The sequence below is a fragment of the Populus alba genome, chromosome 13 (genome assembly GCF_005239225.2).
Source record: "Populus alba chromosome 13, ASM523922v2, whole genome shotgun sequence".
Classification (NCBI taxonomy): Eukaryota; Viridiplantae; Streptophyta; class Magnoliopsida; order Malpighiales; family Salicaceae; genus Populus; species Populus alba.
Genome location: NC_133296.1, coordinates 4884849 through 4905558, shown reverse-complemented (window position 1 = coordinate 4905558; position 20710 = coordinate 4884849). Strand labels below are relative to the sequence as shown.

The following is a 20710-nucleotide window of genomic DNA, read 5'->3' as shown; positions in this document are numbered from 1 at the left end:
AATTACTGAATTTTTTTTAAATATTTATTTTAATTATTTTAGACTTTATTAAAAATAAAATTTTTAATAAGAAAATATTTTAAATAAAATAAGAAATACAAATAAAACGGGTTTGTTTGTTTTTGTGTTTCAAAAATATTTTTTTAAAAAAATATATTACTTTTTGTTTGAAATTAATATTTTTTAGTGTTTTCATATCATTTTATATATAAAAAAATTATTATATATCATTTTATATACTAATATAAAAAATTATTATTTTAGTATATTTTCAAAAAAAAAAATTTCAAGTAATCTTTTAATACATGCATTATCTTATTCAGTATTTAAATATTTCAGACTGAATATTTATTTTAATCGTAATGAAGAATTAATTGTGCAGGACTAAAATCTGGATGACTAGCTTAAAAGGGCATGTTTGTAATTCTAATATTCCAGAAGAAACCCTAAATCCCATCCTTAAAAGCCTAGCCCGAACTCCGTCTCTGTTACTGCACTCTCTCTTCCATTTCAATTACGGATTTTTGTCTTCAATTTCCACTGCCTCTTTGAGTAGCCATATGAACTGACAAACAATTTCATAGCTGGCTTAGTTAGGAGGCAGAAATCAAATCAGATCGAAAGATGTTTTGTCTTCGGTCGTTTCAATCCAAGGCCCTTTTGAGGGGACAATTTTGCTCTTTTCATTACCAGTTGTCCTCCAAGCAGCCTTTGACATTCCTTAATTTATTTCATCTTTTAATTTTTATCTTAATAATGCCTTCGAATAACCAGAAGGTCTCTTAACAAGACAATACCGTCTGGTTCAGACAGAGGCGTACAACAATCTGGATCCCTTCTTTTGAGAGGGTACGGAACTTCTGTTTCTGTGTTCCTTTTATATTTTGGATTCGAATATTTATTGATTTTTTTGTTCTTTTTCTAGTTTTGAGATTGAGAGGGTTAATTGATTCCAAGAGGGATGAAATTAATAGCCTCACAAAATCAAAGGGTATTCAGAATACGAGATGCCCCATTTGGTCTCGCCTCAGTTTGAGGGAAAGGAGTATAACATGTCTTCTCTGTTCCTTTCTTTTAGGTGAATTCAGGCATATATAGATGCATACTTTTGTGTTGGAATGTTGGGTCTAAATTCACTATCCTGCACAGTAAATCCATGAATTCTGGATTTAGTTTAGTGTATCCGGTTTGATTGTTGATTTTGTGCATATTTACTGGGTGGGCCGATGATGATATCATACACCAAACCATCTTTCGGGACTGAATGACTCGAATGAGTCTTGCTGACAGACATTTTCTGCAATTCTGAGGCCTCGATACCCATTTCTTGCATTTAACTTTCTTCATGTCATCCTGTTCTATTGTTTTGCATAGAATTTCTTTCTACGAAAACGCAGATTGGGCAGGGATTTCCCCTTCCATCAATGGGCAACCTTTTACCTTCTCAACAAATTGCATAGAATTTGATGTGAATGCGCAACCTTTTACCTTCTCACCTTGCCACAGATATCCATAAATGGCGTGAAAAACTTTAAATCTATCATTTTATAAGTGATGAACAATACCTAGCTGAACGCTCCTGATCGAATAGAATCTATGGATAAAAAACTCATCATTTGCATAAATGCAATTGGTGTGAATTGATTTTTATTTTTTTTAACAATTGAAATCCAGTTATTTTCTCTTTTTGTTTCCCTCTTGAATCAGAGATTGAAAAATAAAAAAACAATATTTTGTTTACCACAATTGAGTTTTTGAAATATTAAGGAACCAAAAAATTATAGTTTAGAAAATAAAAGGATAAAAGTGAACTTTTGTATATTGTTTTAAAATGTCACCCTTTTTCTCTTTGTTGTACACTTTGGTCCCCTTGTGTCAATTTTATCCTTCTTTGCCAATACTTGATAAAATTAATCATGAATTTGGATGTGAAAGGATGTAATTAAAGAAAAATAAAGTTTGACGATTAAATTAAAAAAAATTATCATCATAAATTTCTACAATGAAAACACCACACCAAAATGGCCATCAATATTTTTTCTTTCAATTTTAGTTATAGTTAATTATAATATTTAAAGATGAAATTGAAAGAAAAAACTAATAAAAAAAAAAATATGAATCAATTAGGTTAACCCATCAAGTCAAACCTGAAATTCGTGTCATGAGAGTGTGATAACTAAATAGAAAAAAATTAACATTAATAAACTAAAATGAACAAAAAAAAGATTAATTAAAAAGAACAAAAACAAAGGAAAAAAAACCTACAGGAAAAAAAAACTAATGAAGAAAAAGAAAAACAAAAACAAAATATGAATTAACTGGGTTAACCCATCAAACCAGGTTAACATTAACAAACTAAATTAAATAAAAAAATTAATTAAAAAGAAAAACCAGAAAAAAATTCTGGGTTAACGCGTCAAACCCGAAACCCATATAATGAAAGTTTGATAACTAAATAAAAAAAAAATTAAACAAAAAAAATAAAAAAAAGAAGAAGAAAAAAGAAGAAGAAAAAATAGCTCAAAAAAACAAAGCAAAAAATAAAAAGACAGCTAAGTATTTTAATGTAGACTGCACTCGAAAAAATTAATTAAAAAAAAATTAGAAAAAAAATTCGGGTTAACCTATCAAACCTAAAACCTGTATCATAAAAATTTAATAACTAAATAGAAAAAAATTTAACATTAATAAAAAAAAAACATTCATTAAAAAAAAAAACAAAGAAAAAATAGTTTTAAAAAACAAAAAAAAAACAGCCTTAAAAAAAATTTTTAAAAAAAAAAAACAACTCAGCGTTTCATTGTTGATTTATATAGTAAAACACTGAATAATTTTAGCTATAGTTTAATAAAATACCCTTTCAAGCTTGAGCCATTTTATGTAAGCTTGAGCTATTTTATGTTCATCCAGCGTGCATCTTTTATGTCAAAATAAACAGTGTCGTTTTTGTTGTTAGCAAAGTTTCAACAAAATGGTACCAAAATGCTTACTCGAGATTATCCAAAATACATCCTACTTGTGACTTATCTATTTTTATTCCATATATAATACTAAGATTATTAACTTATCACATTGTTTTATACGCAAAGAAAAACACAAAATGAGACGGGTCCCTTGTAGAATTTGTGTATATAAAAAAATATTAAAACATTAATAATTCCTAGAGAATTTTTAAACAACCTTTAATGTTTAGGATATGAAATAACTATGAAAGATGGAGGAGATTAAAAAAAAAAATTGAGTAAAATACGATTTATGGAAGATTTTCTTATCTAAAAAAAAAATTGAAACATAATGAAATTTCATGGATTTGTGTGATCTTTATAATCTATTTAAGAGTGGTTATGGTTTTTTTTATAAAGTATTTTTTATTTCAAATGTATTAAAATAATATTTTTTTATTTTTATTTTTTAGTTGTATTAAAATAATCCAAAACAGATAAAAATTTTAATTTTTAATAAAAAATTAAATTTTTAAAAAATATAGATTCATCAATGTTTCCAAATGCTTTCTTAATATTTTGAGAATTAAAAAATATATATACAACTAGGAGAGGGGAAAAAAAGTTATATTTATGTCAATTTGTTATCTCCGTACCAAACTTGATAGAAAAGGATTGAGAAGGGGAAAAAGTACATAAAAACATAAAGAAAGCTACAAACATGAAATAAATAGTAAACATTTCATCATTAATAAATGAAAACTTTTCAATTCCATAAAATAAGTTAAAAGTCAATGAAAAGTTAAATGCACAAAACAGTAGAAGCCAACAAACAAGCATTATCACATTAAAGTTTTTGCATTAATTTCAACGAACCAATCTTTTCTATAGCACTATATAAAAGAATATCGAAAATGTTGTTTTGCACAATATTAAGAAATAAAACTCGTACCAAATCATAACCGCAGATGTAAAAGAAAGTGCTATAGAAAAAAAAAAAAAAAACTGATCAAATTAGAAACCTCACTGGCAACTGTGTTTACAAATTCATTTAATATACTCTATTTATTTTTATTTTTAAAAATATTTTTTTTATTTTTTTTAAAATTAATATTTTTTTATTACTTTCATATCATTTTGATGCGCTGATATTAAAAATAATTTTAAAAATAAAAAAATATCATTTTAGTGCATTTTCGAATGAAAATCACTTTGAAAAATAATCGTAATCATATTCTCTAAATTGTTTTTCTACATGTGATATCAATTTTTTTTTTCAACCTTTAAAAAATTATAAAGATGTTAAGAAGGAAAAAAAAACTAATGCATACCTTTTGAAATATTTAAATAATGATATATTTTTTAAAAATTATTGATGCGGTTGAATATTGAATCAATCATGATTAATTTGCGAAATTTGTAATCTAGAATATGAAATTGTGATAAAATCATGTAACAAACAAATTAGAAAATCTTACTATAATGAAATAAATATTAAAGACTAAAAACAAAAAAAATTATAAATTAAAAAAAAATCTAAAATAATAACTTGAGTATGCTATATGATTGACGCAGCAACTTGAGCGGGGCTAAATTTTTTCAAACATAATAAGAAAAACATTTAAGTGATGTTTGTTAAAAAATAAAAAATAAAAATATGACACCAGTCATTGAGTTAATTATTACTTTAAGATACATTGAATATTGAATATGAAAAGTTAAAAAAAATATAAAAAATTAAACCATGAGTTAAAATCTGACACGAGTATTGAGTTGATTATTACTTTAATCTAGCACAAGTCATAGATTTTAATTTAAGATGCATATTGATTTTATTTTTTTATAAGATGTAAAAGTTAAAAAGTCAATAAAATCATATCTTATACTACATCAACCCACATCAAAGTTTTTCAAGTTGTTTAAAGTTTATGATAATATAAGAGTTGAATTATACATCATTTGAACCATCATTACATTTAAATTAAACCTTCTTTTCATGATAAATTTACAAAATAAAGGAATGAAATAGTATTTCATTCAAAAATCAAGAGTAATTAAGAATTTAAATCCGATATGCAAGGAGAAAATAAAATATATTATATATATATTAAATTTTTTTTATTAATTTCTTATTTTAGTTTTAGGATATAAATTTTCTAAATTCACTATCAATCAATAAAAAAAATTAAACATTAATATCTAATTGAAAACAAAAACCAATAAAAAATTAATTATATAAATAATCAAAATTATATCAACCCCGACATTCCTCCATTTCCTTTCATTTTCCCTTTGTTTTAGCTTTAGTTTCTAGTTTAAGTGTTTTCTATTAATTCATTTTTAGGACATTTTAAATCTTAGATCTAAAATCTCATTGTGGGTTTAAGTTTTTCCTGTTTAAAGATCTTGTGTTTGAAGATGATATATCAAAGTTGAAGCATAATATGATGTCTAGGTGGAGAAAAAATTAACAAATTTTGTATGTTTTAAACTACCAAAGTAACCAAGATTCTTGCAAAAAAATTGACCTTACTCAAAAAATATGGATTCACCTTAAAAAAAATAGACACAAATGAAAAAAAAAAACTCACTACCCTTTAAAAATAATAATAATATCTTCATTTAGAATTTTTCTCTTCTATATATATATATATTAAATGAATCCAAATAATAACAAATAAAATACTACTAGCTATTCCCTAATCAGATAAAATTTCTCTGGTAATTGCATCACAAATTTATCATTTTTAAAATTGTATTTGAAAGTGTAATTGTTGTTATTTTTTAAAGTGTTTTTTACTCGGAAATGTATCAAAATAATATCGTTTTAAAAAATTATTTTTGACATCAATTATATATGATCTAAAAATATATAAAAAAATATTAATGTAAAAAAAAATAAAAAAATCTTAATTTTCTTTTAAAATACTTTAAAAATACAAAGACAAAAGTAAGACTGAACATCTTGCACCAATCTTGTCTGCTAAAGCATTCACTTTCTCAAGTGGGTCACGGCCCATAGATCTCGTTTGCTTGGATTGCTGCGTTGTTCAATCAGTCATTTTCATTTCTTTTTCACAAATATCTTAAAGAGCTTGCAAGAGAAATCTGATTGGATGGCAATGAGGTGCATCTCTCAACCTTAATCCGTGACGACCATCTGGCCTGCAGGTCTAATATATTCAAAGATTAAAACCACCCACAGCAGTCTCCATAAGAGGAAGAAACTATTCAATTTCAGAGCAAACAAAGACAATTAACCATCGAGGATAAGAGCTTTCTGACAAGTCACAACAGAGGCCAACTAGCAAATAAAAAATGATTCTATCAGTTGACTGCACCCACACTCATCCATATCTGCACATTTATGGAATTGCTCTGGTTGCTTGTTCAAGGCATTCCCATCATTAATTAAGCATTGCTTGAGTAAATCTTCAGGTCAAGTTTCGGGTTTGTTATTCAAAGATTATTAATTCGAGTGCTTCAAACTTACTTTAAAGGTCTCGAGAGATTAGTCGAAATGCACGTAAACTGGCTTAAACATCTATAGTTAAGAAATAAAAAAAGAGAGTATTGCTTGAGTAGCAGCAGAAAACTAACTATTTGGGTCAATCCCAATACAAACTTTCAGCTAGTGCTGTAATCACACGTACAAGATACCAGCATTTAACTAGTGGCTCATCCACAGGGATCTCAGATATATACAGGATTCACTGGAATCTATTATCTACACAAAGATCACATATTTTTAATGTATAAAATATGGAGACCACCCTTCGTAAAACTTAGTAACCACAATTGACGCAGGGGAGCAACTGGGATTTCTGCCTCAGATACCACCATGGTAACCACCGTAGGTAATGTGAGCTCTAGCAATAGGTGCTCCTCTTGCTACTGAAATTGCTCCATTCAATTTTGTTGCATGGTGAACCACTTCCTCAATCCTCTGTGACCACAGTTGTGAGTGCATACTATAGATTAAGAATCCCCAAAATGAAGAAAAATCATAGTATATAAAAGACATGAGAAATAAAATGGGGTAATTTGGGGTATCTTCATACATGTCAGTCCTCATAAATGTATATACTCTGTTTTTGCTCTGTGATTATTCCATTGATATCAGAAAGTGATCTTGTCATATCATGGCCAAAAGCATACCCTGATAACTAATCACATTTTCCACTTGATTACAGTGCTTTAAATTCAAATCCCTTTTTTGAAAACTATGCCAGCACAAAGAGAGAGGGAGAAAAAATGTCGTATCTACTAGCAAGGATGAGCGTGAATCAAAATGTGTTTGAAATACAAATGATTGATCATGCTACATTTGATTACTTATTTTCAAGTTCTGTGATCTAAAACATTTAGTACTTCATGGAAAACAAGATTAAGAAATCAACCGTATGATCCATGCACATTTGGCATATGCTCAAAGATATATGCTTGATTGAGAAATAAAACAGAGTGTCAAATTTAAAAAGAAAGAAAATCCAAACCTTGTCATCTGTGTAAATCTGGAAGCTCGGCTTTTGGTTCTGTTGTTGCTGCTTGTTTCTTTGGTGGCTCCCAAAGATGAAAATACAGATGGTAGCAGCAGCAACACCAAAAGAGCAAACAGCACCAATCCCAGTTAAGCTCAACTTCCATAAATTCAAGCCACCACCATTCTCCTCCCACCTCACCTCCCCTTTTGAACCACTTTCTTTTCCGGTGCTCTTGATCCTTGGAGAACTAATGTTGGTGGCATCCAATTCCCGATCACCTTTATAGCCCTGATGATCACTTTGGTCTTCAAAGTTAAAAGTAGCGCCAGCATCAATTTGAGGAGGCACAAAGCCACCCTTACTGCTAGAGGACTTTGGAGAGTCCAATTTCATGTCGACAAATTCGTTTTCCTTCATTTTCTTGAAGAAAACTTGAGAAACTGAGTCTTGATCAGCATCTTTGACTTCTGGCATGATCACAGAAGGAACCGTAGCACCTAGGTCAATAGGTACCACGGAGATCACTTCTTTTTTTGAGATCACATGACCTTCTGGGACATCCTTGCCAGCTGTTGTTGTTGGCTCCAACTGAATTGGAACCGGGACAAGTTGATTAGGAACCAGCCTAGAATCTTTCGGTGGTGAAGATGGGCACACGAAGTAGTTCATGTTGACCAAGCTCTTGGGACGACGAGGACTACTACGTTTGCTTGCCCCTAAAGTCTTTTTTTCACCATCTTCATGGTAATCAATGAACCCATCATGGGGTAGTAGCTCCCACTCTTCAAGATCCATCACATAGAAGGAGAGAAGTTTCTCTTGGAAGTAGAAATAGATAAAAAAGAAGAAGAAGGGCTATCTCTAATATATAAGTATTTGGGCAAGCGTCTTTTAACTTATTTACTATGATGGCTAATCTGTTTTTAGGGGGGAGGGGGGGTTGAGTTACTTGATCAAGCTATCTACGAAGGTAGGCAAGAAGTGTGGAATCTTCATGATGTGCTAGAAAAGCCAAGGCCACCAATCCATGGTGTCCTCTTGCTCTGAGTTGGAGTGTCAGCTTGCTCTTTTGGATAGCTATTTGATGTTTCGAAGGCTAATCCTTCCCACGGGCGGCGAGAAGGCACGGTGGTGGCCCATCGGACCCACTTTGGAGAATAGAATTGCCTTGTTTGATAGGCTTCCTTGATATTTCTTTTCAATTCTATATTGGATTGTTAAATAATTTAATCTACCAAGTTTGGAGAAAAAATGTGCCAACAGTACGTGTTAAAAATATGTTCGTAAGTTCCTCTGAAGAACATTCCTAGAGAGGGAGAGGGAGAAGGAGAAGAATGTCTTTGCGAGAGATTCCTTCGATGGTCTCACTCTCATGGCCATGGAGAGGTAGGGAAGGAAGGAAAGAGAAGGGCGTCGGTTGCTTGGAGATGTTTGCTTGGAATGAAAGTGATAGGGTAGGTCTTGATTGAAGAGCAGCAAAGATGAAAGTGAAAGCCTCCATACAACTGTCCATAGGCTGGAGCTCTCTTTAATCTTTATTGGCTTTTTGTGTCTTTTTATTAAGTTGTTAAAATTAATAATTTGTAAATTTGATAGTCGTTGAGTCTACTTATTTGCCTTCTTCATGATATTCTGCTGAATCACAAAGGTGGTTGATTTATATAAACATCTATAACATTGCTTTCGCCATTTATAATTATTTGATATTATGATAATAATAATTGTTTTTAAATATATTTTTTTATTTTTTAATTATCAGAACAGCCAAAGTAGGCTACCCAAATCTTATTCCTTCCTCTCTTTTTAATCCCATCTCTAGATCCTTATACCTTTCATGACGTTGTGGAGAAAATTGAAGAAAAAATGGGGGAGAAAATTGCTAGATTTTTGAACATTGGATGCTCTTGTATATTCATATATTTTGTGTACATATTAACTAACAATCTCCTTCTAATTATGGAAATTAAACTTTTGGCCATCTTTCTTTCAATTTCAATAATGGTACAAGATATCCTCATAAACTAGATTAAGTGGAGTCATCTTATTTATCTTTTGAGTGGAGTTAATTGCATCTCAATACAATACACAGCCCTTAAAGTATAGATTTTATAAAATTCAGAGATTGAAATCCGAAAAAGAAACTTAAGGGGCTTCAATTGAAAAGATCTAAAAGTTGAGGGGTGCCTGTGTTGATTTGGCTAAGAACAAGAGGGAGTCGTGTCGAGTTGAGTAAACTAAAGGAGGAGGGGGGGGGGTATTCCTTGCCATAAATGCAGTGATTTCTTCGCCGGTAACGGCGAGCACAATCAAAGGGAAAGATGGCCCATGCCGAGCATCAGGGTTTCGTCAAAGGGAAAAGCTATTGACCGGAAGGTGGCATGATGACGTCCCCACCACTGAAATCATGGGGGGCAGGTGCACGAGGAGTGGGGACTTCAATAAAGCGATAAGCCTAACAGAGTACAGTGCATCTTTAACGGCGTAGTTATTTTCACGTCCCCGCAACCCCAAAAAAAAACCCTGCATAAAGACTACATTGCTGATGTCACGACTGGAATACCGGATTCATTACTGGAATATAGATAAGGTGTCTTCCCAGTTTCTTACCTGTGCAAATATATATATAAGTTTGGATTTATGTTTTTATAAGAAAGTTTTATAATGATATCATAACAAGAAATATTATAAGGCAAGACTCGTTAAAAAAATTAAAATATAATAAGTATAATGCTTCAAAATATAGGATGAGCAGTCATCACAGGTTGATGACTTTCCCTACTAACTGAAGTCTAGAATCACAAAGTGTACAAAAACTAACACGGTTAGCATGAGTATTTTAATTGACATGCTATAGAGTTATAATCAAACAAAACAAAAATAATTTTTAAAGACCCAATTTATATAATTAATCAAATAACGAGCTATCAATTTAAAATAACATAATGACTCATCTCAAGAAATTAGTTTCAATAAATAATTTATGTTTTATCATATACATGAGATAATAAGTAATATATATTTTATCAAGAAGCATGATTCATTTCATATTAACAATTCAAATAATTTTGTTATTCCTCTTTTAATATGAAATATTATCCACTTAATTAACTCAAAAACAAAAAAAATACAAAAGCAAATGTTAACGGAATCTTACTAATGCCTAACAAGTAGAGTATCAGGAGTATTTGAATACAAAAAAAAAAATATTAAAAAATACTCAAAGCATAAAACTTAAGAGATTACAACTCTAAGATTTAAGGCCAAGATGTATGTATAAAAGTGAAATGGATCTACCCATCAATTCTAAATATATCTTAAATTGATCAATCCTAAAAGAATTGATTAACCTTTTATATTTGGTCAACTAGTCGACCAAAATCTATTAATCAATCTATTAAAATGCTTCAAGTCAATAAATTGATCAAAGATGACCCTTCAATCGATCAAATTCAAACAATCTAACAAATTTATCAAGTTAGATAAACCAATCAATCCGTTAATCGGGATTCAGATTCTCAATCCATTAATCTCTTTCAAAATGGCAAATCTCCAAAAATTCTATTTAACAACCTCAAATACTAATAACAATTAACATCCAACATATAACACTTTGATTAATCCATCAACTAAAGTCAAAAACATAAATTTCAAAACCTTGAAACCTCAACAATTTCAAAATCAAACTAATTACAACAATTATTCACACCCGCCAAAGTGTAAATCTTAAATTAGGGGTTTTTTTTCTTATAAATCTCATCTCCTTAATTTTTCTTTCTCACCTCCTCTTCTTTCTGTCCCTCTCTTTTGGTTTTCTCTCTTCTTCTTTCTTTTCTTTTGTTTTTCTTTTCTATTTATACTTATCAGGTTTTTGTACAATTACCTCAATGTCCCTAATTCATTTATCCTTTTAATAATAACTCCAATCATTTATACTTAATAATTACTCCAATAGCATCGTTGCTTTTTCCTATTAAAATGTTTCTTTTTATGTCAAAACACTACAGCTGAGGTAAAAAGAGAAACTTTAATGGACAATGTACTTGAAAATATTTTCCATCCTGCGGATTGGGATCGATCTCCTGATCAAATCTTAAACCTATTTATAGTCTCCTGTTTTTCAAGTGTCTGAACGTAAACTTTGAACCTGCTGTCTGTTTCGGCCATTAGCGCGCGCGCGCCGCGAGAGAGAGAGAGAGAGAGCTTGGTATGCTTACATCCAATTTAAGTGTGAAGATGTTCCTCCAAATGATAAATAATATACAAAATGGGAAAGCTGTTCTCAAATTTACATGATTTTCTGCTCCATCCCAAAACTAGAACAGCCAACAATGGTTTCAGCTATCATCATCACAAGTATCACTAGTAGTAAAATTTTATAGGGTGAGAGAGACCGCCTGTCCCAGAACAATAATTCTGCTTGTAATACATTATGTTAACAGTAGTAAGCTCCTTTCTACCATTGATTTTAAGTGCCAAGAGATACCAGGATATGCCTCAGGACTGTGACCTAGTTGATGAAGAAGATTCACCCAAAGAAACAGAAGCCAGCGAAGACGCCCAAACCCGGCAATTTTTTGCACGTTCATGGAAATTCCTGGTCTTGAATAATCTCAGCTTAGTCCAGATCCTCCTCACATCAATCATATGAAGGATACGCCCAAAAAATTGGCTAGTCTCTCCAAATATTTCCAAGTTGAAATGTGGTATATAAGAGACATAGAAAGCCTTGAGATGCGACAACGCTTTTGGAGATGCATATAGCAGCACCCTCAAACAGAGAAACAATGTAGCAAGTGCTAAGTAGGGTTCCCTTTTTATTATCTCTTCCGACGATGGTCCATTCCATGGCTGCAAGATGGATTTTTCATGACCCTCTGTACTAGAAGAGTCATCTTTGGTAAGAAGTTGAACTGGTTCAAGTCCTGAATCACAGACAGTCAGGTTACAAACAGGACACATAAATTTTATTGATGACTCGACTATTGTATGTTGCTGGAAATCATGTGTAATCATAGGGCACTAATAAAACCTTGGACAACTTTTAATGTGCTGCAAGGTTGATATTGACTACAATTTAATAAAAGCACTTTATGTGTGTGAATCTTACAACATAGTCAGGTCCAAGAGATCAATGCTTATAAAATGGTGGAAGCAGAGATGGGAAGTGAGCTCAGTAAGAATGCACACAACTTTTTGGCACGGAAAAACAAATCTACCTGTTGTTTTCTTATAAAACTGAGCAAGAGATTGAAGGTTCTTTGGCCCTCTATACAGCACTTTTGATCTCTGGTTGACTATTAATATTGAAGGCAGGCTGTGGATTCCGTATCTTGAAAATACACTGCAAAAAAGATATGGCATTGTTATCACTAGACAAAATACAGGATAACTTAGCCAAAGATTGATGGCGTTTGACAGAAATCTCCAAAAAAAAATCAATAAAACATTCAATGAGTATCAAAAGATGACAATTAAAAAGAATCGAATTTAAACTAGGCTTTGAGGAATGAGTCGTATGCCTCTATAGCCACATCATCCACAATGATGAGGAAATATTATAAGCAGGCCAGGATAGTGGTGTTTCACCTTGGTAGAGCTGAAGATTGTTCAACAGCCAAATGTTCGATTTGAGGGAACATGGAACTAAGAATTTCAAATTTTGGAAGCATACTGCATGAGAAAGGACACCATGAAGCATAAAAGAGTACGGAAGTATAAGCATTCCTCTGTTTTGAAGTTAAGGCTCTGTCCAGGAAATCCCCATCCACCTATTAACGAAAGTAAATAGTTCAGCACTACAAACTAATACAAAGCTTGAATTATTTGGACCAATCAAATAAAGACAAAATAATGATTATCCTAGTAAAATCTGAGAAATGAAGGCATAAAATATACTGTACGTAAGGCAGAAAACTGGACTTCTATTACGAGTTACATGAACAAGATGGTGAGTAGGAAGACATTATGAAATGACATTTATAAACTCTTTTGAATTACATATAAATAAAAAATGAGCAACCAGACCTTGGGGACGGTTAAATTTTTTTTGGTAAGAAATACATGTAAATGACCAAAGAGCTAAGCATACAAGTACCACAATCCCACAAGTAAACAACTAACCAACTTTTTCATTTTTTAAAATTCCCATGAATTGGCACAAACAAACAGTTCAGAATTTATTTAAACCAATTTATGCATTTGGAATTGAAACTATCTACTGTGCACAAATTACATTGTAACTTGTTTAAGTGGATTAAAAAAAATAAAAATCTGTGTATGCTCTCATGATTTGTGAATATGGAAGTTTTACCTTACTTTTAAGTTGTCCACTAAAGAAAGTTCATAACTCAATCTCTTTTTAATCCACATAAATTCACTTCAAATTCAATTTATTCGTGAATATGTTTCAAACAAACCATTAAAGAGGTATTCATGAATGTGTTTCAAACACACTGTTAAAGAGGTGAAACATATGATCCATTCATTTGGTCCCCCCTCAGAAGGAAGTCTCTGGTGGATCATGTCCAGTGATTATTGACAGTATGCTGTGAGCTTGTGCCTGTTCTGCTCCATAACCAATATAAACTCCACTGAGAAGCTAGGAGCTATGACAATCTTATGACTCATCAACTGGATTAAGCACCATAGAGCTATAAATAATTTGAATGCCTCCCTTAGTAGAGCTCTCTACTTCAAATGAAATTAGATTTCTGATGTGTGCCAAGGATTTATGACTTTCACTTCCATTCATTTTGTCCAAAAGTTCAGTTATCACAATATCCTTTTTATCCCTCAGATACAAATTTAGACTTCTGACAAGTCATAAGAATATATGACCCTGTTTTTCTCTCCCTTTTTTCATCAGTCATTCATCCTCATGGCGCCTTAACTTGTTCTCTATTTTATCCCTCCAATATCACCCATCATTCTCTATTTTCTCTTTCTCTCCCTCACAAACCTTTTTCCTTTCTTGTGGGAGTCGTCCAAAGCAATTTCCAGAGAATGATAGCAAAAGTGAGCTTCCAACAAGGAAGTTGTGTTTCATATCCGATTCAGATACAAGCTACGGTTGTTTCATAATATTTAGAAGTACATGGAAATCCTGTACAAGAAATTCCTCACTCAAGTGCCCCAAACCGAATGGGTTTGAAAGTTCAACTCAGCAATAAAGGAGTGATTACAGAAAGCCCAAGGCCCCCCCGACATCACCATAATTATTCAACAATCTACTCGAGTATGTTTCAATAGGTTAGGAGCCAGTGCTAGTCACATACAGCCACCTCCACACTGTAAAACAATTTATTCATGATCTTCAAGATTTCTTCAGGCAAAAAACAACAAAAACAGTGGAAAGCAAATCTCATGTGCAAAGATTGCATGTCAGTGCAACAACTGTACAAGCTTAAGCAAATGAGAAATTGTTGTCAGACTGAGTTTTATCCCACTACCTCTATCTAGCAAAAGAAAGGTTAGGTTGCATGTATACACAACAACTGTGCAAGGTTAGCTGAAGTGTAATTGTTGTCACACTGAGTTTTTATCCCACTAACTCTATCTAGCCAAACTGAGGCATTAGGTCTTTTGTCAACAGTTTCCAAGTGACTACATGATCTTAGGTAAAGTACAAAAACAAAACAAACATGGAAATATCCAAAGAAAAAGGAAGAATAATTCATCTATTTTCTCAAGTGACCAGTTGTCAGTTTATCTTCTGTTCTTCCCTCTACTTCACTAGGACTAACAATTACAGATGCGTCTGTTTGGAATGTAGGATACCATAGCATTGCAGTAACCACATTCAAGTTCACGATTTAGAATAATGGACTAAAGCCTGTCAACCATCAATTACAAGTAATTCATAAGAGAGAAAAACTCAGATATATAATATACCCTCTTGTCCAGTTGAGAGAAATTTGGTTAATATGTAAAATTTGTTTCAATGTTATAATTTCTCATTAATCCATTGTTGTTAGGATGATGCTCACACAAAATGCAGTGTGCGGTCATCCTCCTAAACAAATGCTACCCCACAGAAGAGTGACATGTATGCACTCATCCCCACCCCCTCTCAACGCACATGGATCAAGAGAGAGAGAGAGTGGAAATGGATAAAATAATATTATGGCTTTCCCACACACACAAAAAAAGGACAAACATCAAATGTACCAGCAGATTATTGGGAATTATCAATTTTGCACCCAAACTATTTTTTCTATTGATTTTACCACTATGCTATTTGATTTCTCAATAAACATCAAGTACAAGTTCCTTATATAATGATTTTTCTCACAAATAGAAATTACAATTTGGAAGGAAATACCGATGGAAAGCCTTAAAATGGATGGAAATCCTTAATAAAAAAATTTATAAAAGTTTGACAGTAAAATTGATACCAAAAATTGTTTGGCGGTAACATTGAGACTACCTATATTTTTGAGGTCTGCCCCCCAAATAAAATCACCATACCAAGCAAACCATAATGAGAACAATTTTAATTTCGTTCAAAATGATATGTTTTTTCCTGCAGGTTTTGAAATGGTTAGGGTCTTCCTAGACCTATGGAACAAGTTCTGATAGATCAAAAGATGACAAAGGCACGAGTCATTGATGGTGGAACTAGCTTCAAGAAGGAAACAGGCCCTCCCCCTTGTAAGTTGATTCTATTAGCTTACTGTTTCAAATAGAGACAAGAAGCAATATAAAAACTTATCAGGAAGCACTATCTTTGCATGAAATAGAATCTGAAGGCAAAATGTTCAAAGAGAAGGCACCTAGATTGGTGATATCATATGATTACACACTTGTAAATTGGAAGTTAGATGTCCTCTTTTCCCCAAAACATTAGAACGGCACATAACATGTGGATTCATAATGATTATGTCTTTCTAGTTTCTCCAGGAGGCACTCTTACATTGTCTGTCCCATGTTCCTACATAAATGCCTCTATCTAATCCAGCTTTCCCATTCACAATAACCCTCTGCAACCTCCAGTTCCTCAAGATTCCAAAATAATTGTGAGGTGATGAAAATAAAACAATTAACACAACATCCTAGCTATTGAAATTTGTCACGTGTCTATGGGAGTTCATTTTCCTTCTGTTTCTTCTTCAGATTTACACATTTCTAGTCCCAGGAATTATCTGGAACGTCAAAGTTCACTACACATAGTCTTTAATTTTTGCACAGGAAGCAGCTTGGGATAAGATTTTAACTACTGACAATCTATAAAAGAAGGGAAAGACGTTGTCCCAGATTACCCCCTCAAAACGAAAAATACAATTGCTCCACAACACCATCATTTTTTTTTTTTTTGAAAAAAAAGTAGACCCGGCCCTCGTGCAATTGATAATTGATAGTTCCCTTGGTCCATGAACAACAATTAAATTAAAAATAACTCAAACTAAAAGGTACTCCCAAATTTTAAAAAATGAAAAGTAAATAAATGAAGGACTTAAATTCAAACCTCCTAGAAACGAAATGGAAATAAAAGATAAACATTCAAGGTCCAAATTCTACTTCATTGTTTTTTCAGTGTGAAAAATTCTAATACTGCTAAAAAAAAAACCGAAAACCGAAAAAAAAGAAAAGAAAACAAAGTCAACCCATTAACATTTACTATTCCAATTCACAAAATCTAAACGTGACATTCAACAAGAACTGCTCAACAAGCCAAATAACAATCAAATACAAAAAGCAGAAAAACACATAAAGCAATTTGATCAAATACAACAACATCATCAACAACAAACACCATGAAAACAAATCAAATCAAAACATGAACCCATTAATCCACAAAAATAAAAACTACCCCAGATGAAAAAATATCATGAAATCAACAACTAACCACCAATAAAAAAGGAGAAAGTATAAATTAATAAAAGTAGAAGCATATAGAAAAAAGAAAAACGCACCTGAAGAGGAGGATTTGGAGAGATCGAAACAGGACATTGAGATTGAATATCATAAAGAAACAAAGCTGATTCATCAGGACAAATAGACAAGGTTGATGCCGAAGAAGCCCCACCAATAGAGAGCAAGAAGAGAATAGAAAGCAGAGCCATTGAAGAAAGAGGTGGAAAATGAAAACAAGAGGTCAAATCTCAGAATTGAAAACCCAGAAAAAATAAAGAGAGAAAGGAAAGGAATTGGTGGATAAAGCGATGATCTTGATTTAGAAGGCGGTTTGGTTTCTTAATCATTAGGATTAGATTTATTAATCATAATCATAATTATTACTACTAAGGTAGGATAGTGAGTTAATAGGTATATTTTTTTGTCTTAACAATGATAATAATATAATAGAAAGAACAACTAATAATAAACAGACAACAATGGTAATAATCAAAACTGATTAGGGCTTTTCTCTTAGAAATCCAGAAAGTTCTGTGTCTTGTAGGAGAGGGGAGGGTTATTAGGGTTTTGGGGTGGTGTCAAAAATGGCGTTCTAAGGGTGATACCATGCCTTTTTTATGTATATCCATAGCCATCATCATGCTCATGTTTCTGTGGGAGGGTTGTTCAACTCCCTTTTTTCTTTTTCTTTTTCTTTCGGTGCTTTCAAGGATTTTTTAAGAAAGAATATTTGCTTTTTCTAAAGGTTATGCTTTTTTTTTTTTGTTTGTTTTTTTTATCTTTTTTTCAAAAAATATTTGTGCGGCACTATCTGATTGCTGTGGTTGACTTTTTTTTTTTACCATGTTTTTCCTGTTTTTAATTTCTTGAATTTTCTTTTGGATTAATCATTTTAAGAATATGTAAAAGGTTAAGGTGTCAGTTGCTTGTTTCTATAGAGTAGTTATTGTTATTTTTTAAAATATTTTTTATTTAAAAATATATTAAAATAATATATATTCTTTAAAATATATATATTTTTAATATTAATATATAAAAAAATCTAAAAACACTTGAAAAAATATTAATTTAAAAAAAAACAATTCAAAAAAAAACTTTTATAATATAAAAATAAACAGAACAATGATTAAAGTTTTCGTGACCAAAATATTAGACCAATTGAAAAGTATCACAATATTTAATGGGAAAAAAAGGGGAAAAAAAGGATATCTGAGGAATAAACAGTGGTAGGCATTGTAATTAGTATTAAAGCTATGTTTATTTCTTGAAAAAATAGTTTTTGGAAAATCATTTTTCAAATTTTTCTATGTTTATTTACCGTTAGGAAAGTTAGTCAACAGAAAACACTTTCCAATCAAAGAAAAATTTGGTTTGGTTTTTAGGAAATTATTTTCCTGAAAAATTTGGACGGAAATCACTTTTTGAAAGTTGTGAAAAATTTAGAAATGCCATATTATTTTTGCTGATTATATCAAATTTGGTCTTCAAACTTTTGATAGCTAAATATATTTTTGTTTTGAATATTTATTTTTCAATTTCATCTCTTAAAATTTAATTTTTATATTAATTTTGGTCCTCATTTTTATAATTGTTATTTGCTTTTTATTTTTATTTTTTTTATTAAAAAATTTTATCTATCAAATTTGATCCTTATTCTTTTGATTGTTACTTATTTTATTTGAAATAATTTATGAAATGTTAATTATTATTATTTTAATTTCTTCATCTTTTATTTTTTTAATTTTTTAGATTTGATCTCTATTATTTTGATTATTATTTATTTTATTTGAGATAATTTATGAAATTATATATTTTTTTTTTTCAATTTCATTCTCATTCAACTTTTTAATTTGTAAGATTTCTTCCTCATTATTTTAATAAACTTGAGAAAAATAAAACATTAATAAGTTATTTTCCAACTCATTTTCCATGACATAACCAAACACTAGAAAATATTTTCCAATTTATTTTTTATTACACTACCAAATATTAGAAAATAGTTTATTTTTTTTAGAATTTATTTAAAAAATACTACTTTTCAGTAAATAAACGGATTAATATTCTAAAATGCAAAGAGGAAATATTGATCCCCCATGCACGGTAGACACACGCGTGTAGTCATGGGCACTATGAATTCACTATGCCATTATTTTTTCCCCGTCCATTTCCTCCTCTTTTTTTTCTTCTTTTTAAAAATATTTTTGCTCCTTCACGTACGGACATGATTGAAGGCTGATTTGGCTAGGTGTGTTTGATATTGTGGTTGTTGTTATGGTTATGGTTTGAAAAAAATTGTTTTATAAAAAATACTTTTAGTTGAGGTTGGTTTGGAAAAATATATGTTTGGTTAAAACTATGGTTGGAATTGAGGTTGAAACAAAAAGTAGTTTAATGTGTTTGGATAAAACAATGCTTTTCAAACTGAAGTTAAAAAATAATTAAAAAATATTTTTAATTTAAATATTGTAGATTTAACTACTATTATTACATTATGAAATAAATAATATTAATATCAAATATTTTTTTTTATTCCATTAAACTATATGCAATGTTATCACATATGAAATCTATCCAACAATGACTATATTTTTCATGGTTTCTTAAGCACGCAACAACAAAAACTGAATATTTTGTTACGCCATCAAGTGATATCCTTCTAATTTTTTGAATAAAACATAATTAAAATAAAAATAAAAACTGAATTTTTTTAACTGGGTCGAACCCGGCAAGACCATAATTGGAATTGCGATCAAATTCCACAAATGCTACGTCATCATGTGATATCCTTCTAATTTATGTAGTGTTATAAATAATATTAAATACTAGTTTTTCAAGTAAAACTCAATTTTTTTAGAAAAAAATTTACAATTTCATTACGTACAAAATTCATTCGACAAGAACTATAGGTTTCATGATTTTTTGAGTGTGTAATAAAATTAGATAAAATATTATTAGGAATAAATTGAGATTACGGTACAAGTAAATTTAATTCATCGTAAACTATTTTTTTTAACAATAAAAAAAATATTGTTTACGTTCACGTGAATAATGCGAGTGAAATCAATTAATTGCACTAGTTTTTCAGGGACAAAAAAACCACAACTGTTCACTTTAGTGAATAGTGCTATAATGGAGCATGGTTCCACTGTTCATTGTTCACTGAACAGTGGAGCAGGCTCACTGTTGATGTTAATTTCCAGACTCAGAAACCTGTGGCACACCACAGTTATAAGTGGGTCCCATGAAAAAAAATTGTCATTTTACCTTATCAAACATTAATAACTGTGGCACAATATCAAACACCCACTAAAATTATTAATGGATATTAAACTGAAAGAAAAGTCTAAAAAACATGAAGGAGAAGGGTGGTGTTTTCCAAGATTTTGGTGAAATGTTCAATTTAGTCCTCATATATTTTGAACTATAAAAATT

The 20710-nt window shown here is 30.8% G+C and overlaps 2 protein-coding genes, 1 long non-coding RNA gene and 3 other non-coding genes across 6 annotated transcripts; 4 read left to right on the top strand and 2 right to left on the bottom strand.

Annotated features, from left to right (window-relative positions):
• The first annotated feature begins 444 nt into the window (after positions 1-444).
• LOC118036424 (uncharacterized) lies at positions 445-1177 on the top strand. Its single transcript, XR_004685369.2, has 2 exons — positions 445-849; positions 926-1177. It is a non-coding gene; the product is annotated as an uncharacterized lncRNA (long non-coding RNA).
• Positions 583-720, top strand: LOC118036534 (small nucleolar RNA U19). The gene has a single exon (XR_004685385.1). It is a non-coding gene; the product is annotated as a small nucleolar RNA U19 (small nucleolar RNA).
• On the top strand, positions 756-900 carry LOC118036535 (small nucleolar RNA snoR138). The gene has a single exon (XR_004685386.1). It is a non-coding gene; the product is annotated as a small nucleolar RNA snoR138 (small nucleolar RNA).
• A 43-nt stretch (positions 1178-1220) lies between the features above and the next one.
• Positions 1221-1314, top strand: LOC118036533 (small nucleolar RNA SNORD96 family). The gene has a single exon (XR_004685384.1). It is a non-coding gene; the product is annotated as a small nucleolar RNA SNORD96 family (small nucleolar RNA).
• A 5178-nt stretch (positions 1315-6492) lies between these two features.
• LOC118036425 (uncharacterized) lies at positions 6493-8834 on the bottom strand. Its single transcript, XM_035042117.2, has 2 exons — positions 7439-8834; positions 6493-6888 (listed from the first exon to the last, which is right to left on the bottom strand). The coding sequence occupies exons 1-2, from the start codon at positions 8219-8221 to the stop codon at positions 6772-6774; spliced, it is 900 nt and encodes a 299-aa protein (XP_034898008.1). The 5' UTR covers positions 8222-8834; the 3' UTR covers positions 6493-6771.
• A 2812-nt stretch (positions 8835-11646) lies between these two features.
• Positions 11647-18022, bottom strand: LOC118036427 (5'-adenylylsulfate reductase-like 5). Its single transcript, XM_035042119.2, has 4 exons — positions 17338-18022; positions 13013-13194; positions 12643-12767; positions 11647-12348 (listed from the first exon to the last, which is right to left on the bottom strand). Exons 1-4 carry the CDS (start codon positions 17485-17487, stop codon positions 11921-11923), a joined length of 885 nt encoding a protein of 294 aa, XP_034898010.1. The 5' UTR covers positions 17488-18022; the 3' UTR covers positions 11647-11920.
• Between the last annotated feature and the right edge of the window lie 2688 nt (positions 18023-20710).

What these genes read in the sequence shown, in the direction of transcription:
- LOC118036425 (XM_035042117.2), bottom strand. Translation starts at nt 8,221, where the DNA reads ATGGATCTTGAAGAGTGGGAGCTACTACCCCATGATGGGTTCATTGAT. An exon ending in AGATTTACACAGATGACAAG is followed by an intron (nt 6,889 to 7,438) that starts GTTTGGATTTTC and finishes CTGTGGTCACAG; the next exon opens with AGGATTGAGGAAGTGGTTCA.
- LOC118036427 (XM_035042119.2), bottom strand. Translation starts at nt 17,487, where the DNA reads ATGGCTCTGCTTTCTATTCTCTTCTTGCTCTCTATTGGTGGGGCTTCT. An exon ending in CTCCAAATCCTCCTCTTCAG is followed by an intron (nt 13,195 to 17,337) that starts GTGCGTTTTTCT and finishes TTTCGTTAATAG; the next exon opens with GTGGATGGGGATTTCCTGGA. An exon ending in CAATCTTCAGCTCTACCAAG is followed by an intron (nt 12,768 to 13,012) that starts GTGAAACACCAC and finishes TCTTTTTTGCAG; the next exon opens with TGTATTTTCAAGATACGGAA.